This window comes from Callorhinchus milii, unplaced genomic scaffold (genome assembly GCF_018977255.1).
Source record: "Callorhinchus milii isolate IMCB2004 unplaced genomic scaffold, IMCB_Cmil_1.0 Scaffold5, whole genome shotgun sequence".
NCBI lineage: Eukaryota > Metazoa > Chordata > Chondrichthyes > Chimaeriformes > Callorhinchidae > Callorhinchus > Callorhinchus milii.
The window spans coordinates 12,847,936-12,865,463 of record NW_024704746.1 but is presented as its reverse complement, the minus strand read 5'-3'; the positions used below and the strand labels follow the sequence as shown (position 1 = coordinate 12,865,463).

At 39.4% G+C, this 17,528-nt stretch overlaps 1 protein-coding gene across 1 annotated transcript in view; it reads right to left on the bottom strand.

Annotated features, from left to right (window-relative positions):
* Positions 1–1,769: 1,769 nt before the first annotated feature.
* The window catches only part of LOC103174808 (nuclear receptor subfamily 6 group A member 1-like), a 68,245-nt gene continuing 52,486 nt past the window's right edge, over positions 1,770–17,528 (bottom strand). The window contains exons 4-8 of the mRNA XM_042334973.1: positions 12,008–12,171; positions 10,694–10,906; positions 9,555–9,809; positions 4,495–4,616; positions 1,770–1,852 (exon numbers count right to left, since the gene is read on the bottom strand). Coding sequence (XP_042190907.1) covers positions 1,770–1,852; positions 4,495–4,616; positions 9,555–9,809; positions 10,694–10,906; positions 12,008–12,171 — 837 coding nt within the window. The remainder of the gene's footprint in view (positions 1,853–4,494; positions 4,617–9,554; positions 9,810–10,693; positions 10,907–12,007; positions 12,172–17,528) is intronic.

Genomic DNA, 17,528 nt, shown 5'->3' with positions numbered 1-17,528 from the left:
TGATATTTCATAATAATGCTCCTTCTTATATGATTAGACAAGCCAGGACTTCAGTATTAAATAATCTGTGCTATCAGAATAAATTGTGAAACTATTAGGTGGGTAGATAAATAGATTGGTTATGTAAAATACACTGAATTACTGTCATGTAATGTGGCCTTGTAACTGCAGCTCTTTATTGTACCATGAAGGACTTCTGAGATAAATTGGCTGAGGTTCACCTTTAATTTATCTTTTATTTAATCTAAAGCAGCCCGGTCAAATTGTTCTGATTTTCCGCACAACCTACCACAGCCTGGCTGAGTTACTGTCATTCAGTGCCAACTTATTGCAGTTTGAGCCAACAGTATAAAGATAATGATGTTATTAACTGTCAGGTCAATTGAGACCAATCTCACAGTCTGGTTGTTGTTATGTGTGCACGGAAAGCAAGACTGGTGCTTTTTTTGAAAAAAAAGCGTTAATACTGTAGTAAACCTTTTTAATGTTATAATAATAATAATCCTTGCATTTGCTGTAGCTCCTCACCATTTCAAAACATCTCAAAGCATTTCATTGAATTTACTGTGGAATGTTGTAGTGACTGTGTATTTGGAGGCAAAATTGCAGCCAATTTGTACAACAGCAATGTATCACAAATAGCCGTGAAGTCAATGACCAATTTTATCTGAAGATTGTTGGAGAATGCTTTCTCCTAATCACCATGATCCTATGAAAAGTTGCGAAAAAAAGCACAACGTTGAGGACACTAAATGTTACCAAGCTGCAGGGGTGTAGAGCAATTTTAGTATTAAACTATCTGATTTGGCATAAACACAATAACATGCTTAATTAATGATTATATTAAGAGACTGCAACTTTATTTATCCCATAGGGTGTTGTGTGCTTCGTTCTGCTGCTTGGCATTACATTTATAAAGGGAACACTAACTCCAAGTGACAATGCCTCTGAATTTATCATTCTCCTGTCGAGTGACATTACCTTTTACACTCACCATAAAATGCAATTATTATTTCAATCATTTGCTTTGTATTCAAGTTTAATATCTGCCAGTGCTCTTCTGTCTTTTCCAGAGGCTACTTTCCCACTCCCAAGACACCTGTTGACTGTGAAACACATTGCCTATTGTTCCTGCGCATACTGCATGATGAGAGGAAACATGTGGCTGTACTCAAGTCATGTAAAGAAAACAACACTACAGTATTCACATGTGGAAATGAATTAGACCAAGTAACAGGAGATATCACTGACTGGAATTTTTATATCACATGCTAATATGAACATTATGGGGAAAAGGCAGGTAAATATGACTGAAAGGATTGCTCTTTAAAAGAGCCAGCACAGACATGATGGACCTAATGGCCTTCTTCTGTGCTGGTAAATTACATTGGTTTCAAATCAATTACTGTGGATGAAAAAGATGCATTTCTGATTCTCTTCTGGCTGGCAGTATTGATCTCCAGATTAGCTGACCCAAAATAGAACTGAATCAGTTCCAAATTATTATGTGCAATCCGAACTGGTCAGCATTGCTCATTTGCTGCATTCACTCGCGAGCTGTTGGAATACTGAAATTGATGTAAAACATCACATGGATGAGCAACATAACGTGATGTGTAACAGAAGGGCAATTGGTCCAAATTAGCAATTTCATTTTTTTCAAAGTACCATTCTGTAGACTTGCACTCTGCTGTATATACTATGAACACAAGTCCCACAGATATCAATCAACTGGGATTACTAAAGCTCTCAAATGACATGCGACATTTTTATGCATTAGAATGCTGTGTGACTACCCCATTTTCAAAGTCGAAACATTTTGTCAATGAAACACATAGATCTGCAATTTCTTCTGCAGAATGAAATCAAAAATGTGCAAGTGCTTTAAATTTCTAACGGCTTACCTTTTTAACAAAATGTTATTATGTACATTCTTGCTTTGTATAGTTAACATAGTATATAGTGTCTTCCTGCAGCTTGCCCTATTGCCACTGTCATTAGCAGTTTAAAAAAGACTACACTATTCAGAGTTGTTAACACTACACTTCCTTTATGTTTTTATGCATTACTCATTCTATTGTCTGCACTGCATCCATTGAGCACCCAATATCCCCCTGGGGCTGGTCAATGAAAACAATTGTTGCAACAATATCTTTACCAGATTGGCAGTAATATTGATTCAGCAGATTTGAAACACAAAGGCTAACTATACCTCACAATTTCTTCCATTATATTTTCCCATCACCTTATTGCACTTGTATGTTATTGTATGTTTATTCTTATGTTAAAGATCCCACAGCACAAATCAGAAAGAGAAGGAAGTTTTTCGCGTTGTCATGACCAAAAATATCCCAAAATAAACATTGTCATTCACTTCACTGTTGTTCACATGACATCGCTGTGTGCAAAATTGTCTGCCACATCTGCCAACAAAATATACTGTACAGTGTATCCTGTGAAGCACTTTCAGGTATCCCCCTGACCTGAAAAGCGCGAAGTCAAATGCAAGGATTATTATTATTCATTAATTGGATAAACGTCTGAAGAGGCACAATATACAGGAATACAGGTGGTGTGGGGTTCAGGGAATTGCAACAGTATGGCTAATTTCAGTGAGGAGTTGTACCAGAAGAGGCTTGATAGGTTGGATGCCCTCTCTCTATGCTATAATTTCTGCAATTCGCTGTTAATTTGCTAATATTGTTACCTGACCCTTGAAACAAACTTGCTTTTTATAACTTGCAAAGTACTGAAAAAAACTGGTGTAAAATAGTTACCGATTTTCCAAACGTGCTTTGCGAAAAATTCAATTCTTGTTGTTATTTTAATGAGTTATTTTTAAGGACACTGTTGGAAAGAGTGATGGAAAGAGTTAACCCCTGGTGGTCCAATGTAACATTATATGAATGATCTGTGGAGCCCTGTGGCTCAGTGGTTACAGCACTCACCTTGCAAGCGAGAGACCTGGGTTTGATTCCCATCAGAGCAAAATATTAGGCAACTTTCCTTACTCCACACGCCTCTGTTTACCTAGCAGTAATCTAGCAGCTTGGTTGTTAGTCGAATGACGGATTGTTTTTCCGGGGGTAATAATTCCTCCAAAAAAATAATAAATTGGTCACTTCAATCTGTTTGTGGGACACTGCTGTGTGTAATTGGCTGCTGTGTTTCACCCACAAAATATACAGTCAATTCACTTTACTGTATATTCTGTGAAATGCTTTGAGATGTGATAAGGTGCTATGTCAAAGACAAGGATTTGTTATTATAATGATCAAGTATCTGACTCCTTTGGTGGTACTGCTGGGCTGATTGTTGATTTGGGGGGAAAAATGTTTATATCAAACACCTGACAAGAAAATAAACTATTTTCTCTTGTGATGTTGGAGGGAGAAAAGAGAGATTTTTCTTTTGCTTTTAAAATTGCAGCAAAATTGGTAAGTCATATTAAAATAAGGTACAATTCCCTTTTACTCGATTTTGAGTTAATCAGTAAATAAAACAGACTGACATTAAAACAAATTTGACTGCTGAAATCTATTTCAATTTATTTCAGAAAATTGCACCATATGTACAAGCAATTCTATTTTTGGCAAAAGCTTTTCAAACAATCTTCACAGGTTTATCTGTTTCCTAAAGGCAACTTCCTTTTTTTTATTTCCATTTTATTCATATCCTTTCTCATTCATGTGGGAGTGTGTGTGTGTGTGTTGAGGGGGAGGGAGGAAAAGGAGGTCAGGTCAGTGGTCAGTCCTACAGATGTTGCTGTGACTCTCCCTTCTCCCTCCCCCTGACGTGAACACAAGCTCAAGTTTGATGATGTAACTTTAATATCCCTTCTCTCAAACACATAAACAGCTCCATATTCAGAAGGAAAGAAGCAAGTCAGTTTCCGGACATGGTGGGTAATGCTAACTTACCTCCCCCGAGTTGGATGCTCTATGTTCTGTTAGTCACAGCAGTATTGGGGATTCTTGCACATGTCCACACAGATAAGAAAGGATGGTTTTAACTCTTTTGCTATTGACTTGTTCAGAACAGAAGTCTTTGGCTGGCAGGTGTCAAAGTACATCTGTTGCACGTGAAAGTATTTCTATAATGAACAGTATAGATGTCAAGACATTCCCATTTGAGTTATAATTGTGATGGTGAGCTTTTATGATTTATCCTTATTCCTGCTGTTCAGATTTATAGTCACAACTGAGGTATTGTCAATGCATATTTAAGAAATCAGGTCTCCGTTCATCTCTCAAAGGGAAAGGTTTGTAGCAGAGACCACCTATACAGTAAGAGTTACTGCGCCACTGGCTAGCAGGATGCATGAACTACACAGGCATGAGCAAATAAGCATCTCTGAACAGCCAAAAAAACCTACACATATCCTCGGGAAGCTCAGCTGATTCCTGCAGATGTAACTCTTGCATTTTGGCTACTGTTTATCATTTCAACCACACTATCTACCCTTTGCCCTACTGGGATTGGAGTGTACTGTACCTTGACTCAGGAAGTTGATCACTTTCATGCAGACGTATTCTTCCTCAGTGACCCCCAGCTGACGAAACTTCCTGAAGAGGTAGTTTAATTGTTTTGCTACTTCCACAGCCTCATCTGTACACCTACAGAATTGATAAAAGCTGTTAATCTCTACTAAAGTAATCCTGTGTTACACAGTACAATGTTACATTCTACTAAACTTCTTTACACAATTGATATCTCATTAAGCTCCACCGTTTCTAAAGACACTTTAATATGCTCTTCTAAATCCTTTAATGCTATCTAATAATTGCTACATCACATTCAACTGTAGACTTTGAAAACTCTGGCACAAACTGTGGTTGAAGCAAAGTCCATGAAATCCTTTACAGGGGAATTAGATTGATGCTTGACTAGAGAAATATTTAAGGGGGTACATGGGGTGGGGGCAAGCAGGAGAAGAGGATTAGATTAAGAGGTTCATGTGAAGAAAAACACTAATGGATCGAATGGCCTGTTTCCATGCTTAACATCCAATGATTCTATTTACTTAAGATTCTAAGTTGAAAAGTAGCCAAGTTACTTTCTGCAGCAACTCTATATATTAAGAAGATGGGAGTAAGGCAGAATCTTCGGCTGATGAGTGATGTTCTGAATTATTCTCAAAAAAACTTCACTAGATTTTATGCTGGAAGTTTCCTCCAAGCATTTTTTTTCCATATAGAACCTTTGGAAGGTATAGAAGACACACTGAGCATAAGTTGAGAATAAGTCAATGTCCTCTGCTTTCTTTGCTGAAGTTCTAATACTCTGTTGCCGGCTATTAACTGCCCATCTCCTCCTCCAATATAAAAAAGGTTGATGCAAAATGATTATTTTAGTCAATGGGCTGACTTAGGCTTAGAGACGACCAAACAAATATAAACATGAAAGACTATCCTTTTGGAGACAGGAATAATTCAACAGCTTATATTTATACAGTATCCTTTACACAGGATAGCAACTTGGAGTGCTGTACAGTTGCAGGTTTGGATGCCGGGCAAGGAAGAAAGGGGAGGTGACCACTAGTGAGGTCGAAGAAGGATTTAAAGATAAAAATGGAGAATAACACAGCCAAAATCCCAATCTTTCAGCACTGTTGTACGGAAAAATGGCTCCCCATCCCCCAGAGGATCGAATTCAAGATCCTCATCCTCACCTGCAAGGCCATTCACAGCCTTGCTCCCTCTTACCTCTCTGACCTACTATCCCCCTACTTACTTGCCCGTACCCTCCGGTCCTCTGGCTCCGGTCTGCTCCACATCCCCCGCCCCAACCGCCCTACCATCGGTGGCTGGGCCTTCAGCCTCTCAGCCCCAAGGCTCTGGAACTCCATCCCCCAGTGCCTTCGCCTTGCCTCCTCCCTTTCCTCCTTCAAGGCCGGTCTCAAAACTTTTCTCTTTGACCGTGCCTTCAGCTCCCCTCTCAACTCTCTACCCCCTCCTCGCTCCCTCCCTTCCCTCCCCTCACCCTGACCATTTCCCCCCTGCTCGGATCTTGACCCAACTGTACAGAGCCTTGGGACGTCCTCCCGACGTGAAAGGTGCTCTATAAATGGAATCTTGTTGTTGTTGTTGGCAACAGAACTGAGAGCAACGAACAATCTCCCAGCTTCTGTAGACATCTGATATTGCAGCAAAATCAACTAAAGGAGTGTTGAGAGGTCACACATCCATGGAGCAACAATAACAACAACAAAATTACATTTGTATAGCACCTTTCATGTCGGGAGGATGTCCCAAGGCACTGGATAATCAGTAGTTCGGACCTGAGCTGGGCGTCGGGATCAGGAAGGGTGTAGGGCAGGGGGGGAAGGAGAGGTGATAGACAGTTTGGTCAAGAGGAGGGTCTTGAGATTGGTCTTGAAGGAGGCAAGGGAGCGGGCAAGGTGGAGCGATTGAGGGATGGAGTTCCAGAGGGTGGGGGCAGAGTGGGTGAAGGCTCGCCCACCAATGGTCGGGTGGACCATTCGGGGGCTGTGAAGCAGGCCGGAGTCCGCTGAGTGGAAGGAGTGAGCAGAATGGTAGGGGGTTAGGAGGTCACAGTGGTAGGGGGGAGCAAGGCCATGGAGGGCTTTGAAGGTGAGGACCAGTATATGGAACTGTATCCTCTGTGTGATGGGAAGCCAATGGAGTTGGGCAAGGATGGGGGTGATAGGCTCACAGAGCCTGGTGCGGGAGAGGACACAGGCTGCAGAGTTCTGGATGATCTACAGCCTAAGGAGGGAGGGGGTGGGGAGGCCGACAAGCAGGGAGTTTGCATAGTTCCTAGCTGTGGAAGAGAAGCTAGAGAGAATTATAGGCAACTTTCACTGTAAAGATCTGGCCCACATTTATAAGGGTTAATGGAAATAGCTGATGATGTCCAAGCTAAACCTCTTTCTAACCAGTGTATGGCATTCCAGTGCAAGCAGAAACTGTTTCAGAAGATACTGCCATAAATCAGAATTTTCACCCCAGTTAGGGGGGGTTTTTCAAGATGATTACTGAAGAGTCAATGATCTTTCGCAAAGAATAAATCTTGTTCCTGTGTTATTTGATAATTCATCAAATAACATAATTTTTTTAATTCTTTGGAATCAAGAATCACATAAGAAATATAAAATGTAGCTCTGATAGCACCATTCAGGTTTAAACGTAAGGCAATTATTGGTAATCCTGTGCAATTTGGCTGATCTATAAAATATAGTTCAGAGAGTACTGTTGAATAGGTCTAAATTTATCCTCGTTTCTTAGCAACAGTATAGTCACCACCGTGTCTGTGTATTTTGTAAGATCTAAGTCATAATGAGTGGGGGAAGATGCACTAATGCACTCTAATTGTAAATGCCAAAAGGTGGATATGTGGAAAGAACAATCCTATGTTCAGAATGATGCTTATTTCACTGAACAGAATGTCTCATTCTCTATTGGTGCTTTTAGACACAGCTGCAAGTAATGGCAAAGACATTAGTACACAATATCTAACAGTGGAATCTGCACAACTACCTACAGCTACACCTACCTACACAAGCAAACAAACATTGAAAGACAAAAGGCACTTACAAATAAGAAAAGGCTCAATTATTTCAACGTAGCATTCTAAGGAGGTCCAGTTGTACAATAAATGCAAATACAAAATAGTTACACAAAAAGGCTTGGCACATACTGTTCAACACTATCAGCTGATTCACATTCGAGCTGGATAGAAACATGAGAGGAAGCAGGCATCAGAAGATTGCATTGCCATTTAGATGGAGCATGCCCTCGTCTTGTAAGTGTGTCTGGGGTAGAGAGAACGGGCTCAGGTTTCTTACCGAAACTTCTGCAGGGCAAGCTCTGTAGTTGTCACTTCTATTTAAAGTCAGTATTCCTAACTACTTGTAAACCTACAATCAATCCGCTCTCTTCTGCAACGCGTCCCTTTCAAAAGATTGATCCTTCTTTGCTAATGTGACATTCCTAAGCAAAGTTTTCTGAAGGCAAAACTTCTTTTTAAAACTGTCCTTCTGGCCAAGCCAATTGAACGGATTACAGATCCTGTTCTGCCAATCCAACAATTTTTCAATTTGATAGCCAGCATTCTACAGTTCTTAAAAGGAATCTGCTTCCAAATTAAGACTGAATTAAAGAATTTTCCATAATAATGTGCAAACTTAAATTGTATGATGAAAAGGTCTTACTGGCTAAAACTAAATGGAATTTCAGGCCTTTGGTATTTGAAGAATACACAATATATACATTTAACATTTGAAACTTGGTTGAAAAATAGCAAGCAGTGCCAACTTAAATGAAACCATATTTTTTCCCCTGTAGAATATTTTGTATTTTCTGGAAATGCTTAAAAATTACAGTATTGACCCTTGATCAGTGTTTGCAGTTTCAGCAGAATTGCTAGATTTCACCAGTAGATCGAGGAGTTCACAGAGTTCGGCAATAATGTAAGAAACACAACGTCAGAAACTTTACAAATTGAACAGGCTTGGATTTAAAGATGAGTGGACGTTATGAGAGCAAAGAGGTCAAGGTGCAGTTGGAGAGTGGCTGAGCAGCAGGGAGAATGTGGGCTCCGTATATGTATACATAATGCTGTGTGCAACTTTAGCTTTATGCCAGCTGAGGCTGCCTGCCCATTGTAATCAATCTCACCATTCCCAACAAAAGGACAAATCATTGCTTGGCCATAAGGGTATTTTTAAAATAGTGTTGTTTCCTGGCAGAACAGCTAATGGTACAGAGTGCTCTCTTCATCTTTAAACAGAATGATAAAAGGCACAGGGGAGGGAGAGGGAGAGGGAGGGCCAGGGGATGGGGTAACAAAGCAAATCTATTAGTTTACATTCAGACTATAGGCCAACATTAGGTCTGGTTTGCAAATTGTGGGTATCGAGACAGACAGTTCCAAGTAAGCGAGCCACAGTCAGCGTTTCTTCCCACTCAGCTTTCGTTAATCCAGCAATCCAAAGTCCTCATGGGTAGGATGGTTCTACATGGGCAAGCAGTGGGAATGGTTACCAGACAGTACTTTCAAATAGCAAGCTATACGGTTTTAGGTGGTTAAGCTCTAGCAGTACCCCAGCACACACTCTGGGGTTACCAAACCTTGGCTCTTGCCAACCCTGAAATTAGGTAAGGAGGGTGTATTTACATTTCTGGTGGGATGTATGGAACTCTCAGTTGGTTTGGATACTCTTAAGCATGGTGATGCCTGTGTCAGACACCCAGCTGACCAAACCCCAGTCAGAAGAAACAGCTAATCTTCCGCCATTTCAGGAACTAAAAGGAATATACTTGTATTCCCACGTTACAATGCTTGGATATTGACGCCCCGCGTCAATTCTGTACCTCAGCACACTTTCTGAAAAGTGACACTGATCTTGAGTTTGTAATACGTGCTTTTATATCACGTCTATAAGTTTTGAAATTTTCAGAAGGAGGGAGAATCTGGTAGAGGAATCTGGCTCTTTGAAATTCAGATAGCAGACACAGAGAAAACGTTTAGCATTTCTACTGATTTATTGTCGAGAATTCACAAGGGAATTAGCGATACCCAAAAAAACTTACCTGTGAATTGTATCCTTTGAAACATGGTACTTCTCTATGATTCCACAGAGATCACCAAGTACTTGACAATCTCTGGACATTAAAGCTTGGAGGAGTACCAATTCATGCCATGAGGCTCCCAGCAAGCAAGTATAATGTCTGATCAACATCTCCTTGAAGAACGGAAGCTGTTTAATCCACATTATCTGCTGAAAAAGCAGTTCATCAGCAAGCTGGCAGAGTAAGGCAAGGAGCTTCGATGGTGTCATTGCACACCTAAAGCAAAAAGCACAGACAAATGCATAAGGTAACTCAAACCATTTCTAACAGTAGCTAGAAAACACTCGCTTTAAGATGAATACTCAATTGTAGCATTTGACCTTGTACAAACACATGTACAATTGCCTCTCCATATTTGTTCTCTCTACCTGCACTTTAGACACATTCCAATTTATATTAATATAGCGCCTTTCACATCAGGAGGACATCTCAAAGGGCTTCACTCTGCTGGCTAGGCACCCTAACACAGGGTGGAAACCAAAGGAAAAGATAACTGAAAGTGTAGTCAAAGAAATCCACTTTTACCAAAGTACGGGCCTTGGATAAGAATGACTTGGATGGATTCTAGAATGGAGTTCCAGAGAGCGGTGGTAGAATGCTGTCCACTGATGGTGGGGTGGATAGGGCGGGAAGCATATAGCCGACCAGTGAGTAAAGGGATTATTTAATAATAATAATTATCCTTGCATTCGGTATGGAGCCTTTCATGTCGGGGACGACAACTCAAAACGTTTCACAGGATTTACTGTGGAGTAATTGTGTATTTTGTAGCTGAATGCAGCATTCCAATTCCACACAGCAATGTCCCACAAACAGCTGTGAAACAAATGACCAATTTTATTTGGGGGAATTTTTGGCTAGGACCCCAGGAGAAACTAACTTCTCTTTTTGAGTTGTGCCATGGGACCTTTAACGTCCAGCTGAAAAGGCAGATGGGACCTTGGTTTAATGTCTCATCTGAAGGACGGTACCTCTGGCAATATTGCACACGCTCAGCACTGCAACAGCCACCAACATTGGGCTTGAACCCACAACCTTCTGATTTAACAGCGAGAATGCGAGAGACTGACATTTTTTTTATATAGATGAAATATTAGTACCTGTTTTGTATTAAAACTGGAAATTTGAGCTGCTTTGTCTTCTCTGCTTGCAATAGCTGCTGTAACAGAGATTGCGAGTGTACATTGAAGCTGTATGTTTCAGTCCATGATAGACTGTGTGAAGAGTAGGCAAAGCAGGCAGGGAGATAGGGAATTACAGTGGAGACCTCAGAGATAAGGCAGGAATCCTTGAGTACATTCGAATCTAGTGATCTAGGAAGAAAAAGTTATAAAACTTTAAGTACTTCATTTTATAATGCAAATAATTATTAGTTATGATACACAAAAAAAAATGTTTACAAAGTGCAAAATGTATCCAATGACTGTTCTGTAAATAAAGTCCTTCAGGCAACAGTTATAAGCAAAGCTTCTTACAAATCTATTAAAGTGTTCACAAAGTGTTGGGCTAAATTTAAATGGGATTTTCAAGATATCTGGCAAGGGACCTGCAAAAGCTATACTGAATAAACTAAAAATCATTAGGATTAATAAGAGACCAAGGACAATACACTCATGAACCACTGAAACCACTTCAATAATATCACTGTGTATTGGGAGGAGGTGCTCAATCAAGACCCCAGGCCGTATCTTGGAATATTATTTACATATAATCTCCAGAGACATGAGTGGACTGAGATCTGGATATTTGTACAGATAGCCAGCTATCCCAACTACTGAAAAAGGCGAATATAAAATCACACTAATGGAGTGAAGCATCAGATAGCTCTCCAAGTGTTGTGATTTTTCGATGACTGGAATGATTGTGACATGATCTTCATCAAGGATGGTTTTCAACCTATTCATTTTATATAAATATAAACTGCATTAAGATCCTGCGCAAGAGAAGAACTCTCATCTCCACTGCAATGGATTTTCTGGATGTCTGGCCCAGTACACTTGAAAAGGCAATTTAATTAAAACGCAATGAAGCGAATAAGCTAAGCTATGCAGGCCTGGTTCAAAACATTTCCCTTTAAGTTTTTTCCTTCTGGCAACAAACAATAAGAATTTTCTCTTGACCTTACTTTGTTCACTCACTTGATATCATTTAAGTAGACCAATAAAACTTATCAATCGCAGAAGACACAACTTAATATAAACAAAAGGCTCACAACACAAGCCCTCCATAACTTACTATGAATTAGGTAACAGATGTACAAAAGTCCAAAATGTAATTTAGAGCAGATCACATCACATGTTAAAATTGTATTGTATTGAGTCCACTGAAACATTTTTTTTAACCAATGCTATTGATGTCAGCCTGTTAAGTGATATTGGTACAGCCCATATTTCCTGTAAAGTCTGCGTGCTTACCTTGAAGAGCCTGAAGACCTTGGGGAATCTGGTGAAATGTTTCTGTCTATTCTGCCGTTATTTGGTGAACTAGGATCACATTCACCACTACTATTTCCTGAAGTGTTTTCTTCATCATCAAATTCTTCACCAGCCATTATACGTCGTATCGCTTCTTCTGAAATCTGTTGAAAGATGACAATCTTTCAAATCTGGGTCAAAAATCTGAATAATTAAAACATGAATTAATAAATCAATTAATAATTTCTATATACGCTATTATCAAATATCAAGATAATTTTAAGATTTGTCAAACCACAAGTCATGTACGTTGTCTCATTTTTGATACTCAAAACTATTTCATTCTAATTTTAACAAAATCAAATTTGTTTGCAACTACTATTATTTAAAAAACAGATTTTACAATTTACAAAAAGAAATTTGTGGTCGTTAATTGTAGCCAAGACAAATGGTATATCCATCAATGTCCCACAATGGTGAATGACAAATAGCCCTTTAATAGATGCTAACCAAAGCAAGGTTTAGGTTAGACAGTAAGTATTCTAAAAAAGCAAAGCTGTTTCACAAATGCTTTTTGTTTGCAAATACAGAATTAAAATCCAGGGTTGTGTTTTGCTTATACTGTATTACAATTAAAAGATGGAATAGAAATAAAAAAAATCTATTAAAACCATAGATCAACTGGTGTCCAGAACTGAGCGATGTTAATCTTTGTTTAATAATAATAATCCTTGCATTTAATATAGTGCCTTGTCACGTCTTCGAAATGTCTCAAAGCGCTTCACAGAATTTACTGTAAAGTGAATTGACAATATATTTTGTTTAGCTTAATGGCAGACCACCTGGATTCTGACTTGGTGGGTTCAGAAGAATGACTTCCTAAGTAATAAAAAAGGAAATAACACAAGGAGATATCTCAAACATTATTTTCAGGAGTCATTTGATTGACAGTATTTTCCAGAGAGTAATGTTGTCCTTTAACATATGCACATTACTTATCATGTTCCTTTGCAACTTAATATCTGACAAAACCTGATCTTCATGCATTTTGCATTATGAAATCTCATTCCATGCAAAGTTACAAAATAAGGTGCACGCTCATTGAGACATATGACATCCACGACATACTAAATAGGAGTGACTTCTCACTTTACCCTGTATGGACCAAAGATCTTTTCACATCTTTTTTGCATCATCTCTTTTTGTATGCTACACAGTGTAGAAATGATTAAGCTTTACAGAGCCTGCCAGGCATGTATGTTCACATGAAACATTCAGTGAATTTCTTAGTTGTTTAACAATCACCCTTGGATAAAAGTAGCAGAAAATGTTGAAATGTCTGCTTTGGGTCAGATAGATCTAATCAATACTCAACAAGATCTATAATACCTCCCTGTGAGTAAAATATAGTTTGATGGGAAAACCATTTAACCAAAGGAAAAACATTTATAGTACTGATTCTGTGTTTTCCAATACATTGTTGGGCAAAAAAAAAAAATCTTTATCACCCAAACATTTTTGATCTTAAGCAATCCTAACTTTGCTTTATTGATAATCAAAGGTGAAGAAGTCATCTGTGATGAATTGTTACCCTCTCTGATCATACATTGGCAGAAACTAAACAAATCCTAAGAGGTTATTCAATGCAAATCTGGAATTGTCCACATTATTGCTGGGGTTAGAACTCAAAACAGGCAGCAAGGCTTTGCGCCCAAGCTGGAGGTTGGATTTGAGAGGTGTGGGGGACAGAGGCAATCAAAGGATTGAGTCAAAGATGAAGGTCTTGAGATGAACCTTGAAGGGGCAAGGTGAAGAGACTCTGGGGTGGAGTACCTGAGTGTGGGGTAGATAGGCTGAAAGCCTGACAACTGATGGTCGGGCGGACAGACCAGGAAACGTGAAGCAGGCCAGTGCCTGCAGAATGGAGGGATCAGGCAGGTTGGGAGGGTTTAAGTAGATCACAGATGCGGCAAGATCTAGGACACTTCAGAGTCCATTTGTGAATCGCTGCAAGTTTGTAAATACTAACCTGAGTTTCTCTTTAGTGATCTTCATGTTTAATCATGTTTGGTGTGACATTAACACACGGGAATCAAGTTTAGAGCCAATGGAAATGTAACCAAAGAAACAATCCAGGATTTTTCAGCCAACTTAAATGTGAAATACATTGGTTTCACCAACTTACTGTTGCTTTTAATAGTAGCAGGGCAGAATACCAAGACATTTTTGCCCTAAAATCCTGTCCAAATGTTACATACCATAGTAATGCTGTTCATCTCATTGTAACAAGAGCCTCAATAACCTCAACAATAATGGTTGCTCAGAATAGAAGGAATGTAGGTTCACTTGGCACCGTAGATAGTTTCATAAATTACTCAATTGAAGTTTCAATCATTCATTTTAAAATCCAACAATATCTAACACACTTTTTCCAACCAAGCTGCAAAGTTGAATTAATTAATAACTTAAAGTCAATACATCTGTAATAAAGGTGGGTGCTTGTTTAGCTATGTGCAATTATAGATCAATATATGCACGTCATTCAAGAGCCGTCTGGTCATTTTTTAACCAGAATATAAAGGCTCTTGGGTAAATGTTTCCAAAGAGACAGCTCCATAAGAAACATAATGACTCCATGACATTATCAATAAAAGTCTAGGCTATTGCTAGGCTAACACATTAATGAAGACTCAGTCAAATAAAACAGGACAGCCTCGGTAGGAGCAGTGTGCCTTGGGGACCATTTCCTTATGCAACCATACAACGCACTGGTTTTGTATACTTCTTATTCTTGCACATTCAAACAATACTCTCTACTGATTAAGACTGTAAAATGACTGTGAGTCATTGCTCATAAGACCAACTATTTACAACAACAACAACAAAATTACATTTGTATAGCGCCTTTCACGTAGGGAGGACGTCCCAAGGCGCTGGACAGACAGAGTTATGAACCTGAGCTGGGGGAGGGCAGGGGGGAAGCAGGGAGGTCGAAAGCACAGTCCAAGAGGCGGGTCTTGAGGTGGGTCTTGAAGGTGGCGAGGGAGGGGGCAAGACGGAGGGACTGCGGGATGGAGTTCCAGAGGGTGGGTGCAGAGTGGTGGAAGGCCCGCCCGCCGATAGTGGGGCGAGTAAGGCGGGGGACGTGAAGCAGACCGAAGGCCGCTGAGCGGAGGGAGTGAACAGGGTGGTAGGAGGTTAGGAGGTCGGAGCTTTAAAATTTAAAATTAAAAATTAAAGCTTATTTTTGCTTTAGAATATATTCTCTTCAACTGCCTATTTGGTGTCTGATTTTGACATTTGATTAAATGATCACTGGCATGAGTTATTTTGGGTTAACAGTGGATTTGCTATCAGGAGAATTATTGCAATACAGTAAAAATGGTCTACATCCCTCAGAGTGATTTACATGTACAAATACTGTATCTACTGAGAAGCCTTTTTCCCCCACAGTCTACATTTGCAACATTTTTTGTTTCCCATTGGCAGATATACCTGAGAACAACCAATCATATTTCTCTCCATAATGGACAGAAATTATTTTACTTTTTTTTAAAAAAGAGTCCCTTTCACCAAAATGAAGAAATCTTCTCCAGTAAAACAACACTCATCTTTTGAAGTTTAGTGTCAGGCTTTTTTTAATGTTCTTTACAATCCCCAATAGATGCAGTTCCATTTGTTTTGATGGGGAGATAGGAGGTGAGATTGAAATAATTCCAACTAAACTCAGTTTGTTATTTTAATGTACATGTGATAAATTAAGGTCTGCATACTAGAAATTGCAGTGACTCCAATGTACACCAGAAAACCATTAACGCTGTGTAACAATCCACAAGTTGGGATATTACTCCTAACATCCTTAGCTTTCCCATCTTTTTTGTATAGTTATTATGCTTGTTCTGTATTACAATTACAAAATAGGCAGCATTATAGATCAAACTATTTGAATGGCAGGTTCATTTAAACACACATTATGAACAAATTCTTATTTATTGATCAATAGTCTTTGTTACATTACATTGAGTGAGGACAATCGGTCGCTTCTAGGTAATTATTTTGGTATTGTGTAAGAAAAACACATTTTCTCTTTTTCTATCCATTTTTGTACATTTGTATTATACTTTACAGATTCCATCTCTGTTGCTTATATAGACACTGTAATCCCCATAGAATAGTAGTTTAGCATCAATTACATAAAGCATTAGACGTGTGGAGAGCCCTGATGTGGTGGATGCAACTGCAGCTTATGGCCTGGACCATTCTAGTTCAAATTCTGGTTTGTGCTATATTTGTTGGTCTCCGTTGGTTGCATGGGGAAAGGTAAGTGGGATCTCCTTGGAGCTGAATTGGCTTCAAGGTGACATGTTTGGCAACATAATGGCAGAATCGAGCCCACCCTCTGAGCATTCTCAGTAATCCAGTTCCTAAACCAGGAAAACCTGCACTGCTTTAGTCTAGGGCACAGCTGATGACAACTTTGCTTGGCTAGATCATCGGCAGGACATGGACGGGCAGACCAGTCACTGGAGGAAAGGACTCTTCCTTCTCATGTCCCAATAACTCTGCAAGCCAGAGTCCATTGGGTAGCGTGCTCCTAGCTGGTTGAGCATCAGGAAAGCTTGCCAGAAAGGGCTTTCAATGGCAAGCCACGTGGTTTTCAGCTGGTTATTCTCCTGTAGTACCTCAACGCACACTCTGGGGTAGAAGCCTTGGCTCTTGCCTATCTGTGACTAATACGCTCTGGAATTAGGAGAGAGGAGAGAGTCTGCATTCCACTCCAATAAATATCTCGGGAATTTCCATGTATAGGTGGGATGCATGGAACTCTCAGTTTGATTTGGATTCTCTTAATCATGGTGATGCATTTTCGTATGTGGCAGACACCCAGCTGACCCAAAGAAATCACTAATAGGAATGATACTTTCTGCGATAAATATTTGGGAAAATCTCAGTTGTATCTTTCATTAAGAGAGAATTTTAGAAACATAAAAACACTAGTAGAAGCCAGTGCAAGTGGTTTTGCAACATAATGAATAGGGAAAACAAACATGATAAATGGAACAATCCTTCAGTATCTTGGATTGTTGGTGGCTTGCCAATGACAGAAATGTGAGACAGAGACCTGGAAGATTAACACAAAGGACAGTGATAACAATACAACAATTGGCAACCAATTGAGGAAATAGAGGTAAATATGTTGCCCTCAAAACAGTGGACCTGTCAGTGTAAGGTGGGAAACACCATGTTTTGGTTTAAAACACCTTTACTGATGTAAATCATTAGAGCTGAAAATTCCAACCAATTTTCTGTAACAGCATAACAGCATAAATAGGGGAAAGACAGTGTAATAGCCAGTAACACAATTCTGCACCATCTCAAATTTTAAGACAAAAGTGGTCTTGCGGGGCAGGAATTTGGGGCCTTTATTGTATCTTGTAAAGATAATTTAGTTGACAGCATTGCTCATGACAAATTCAACTTCAGCTTCAGAGAACCAATTTGCCTGATCAATGTAACAATA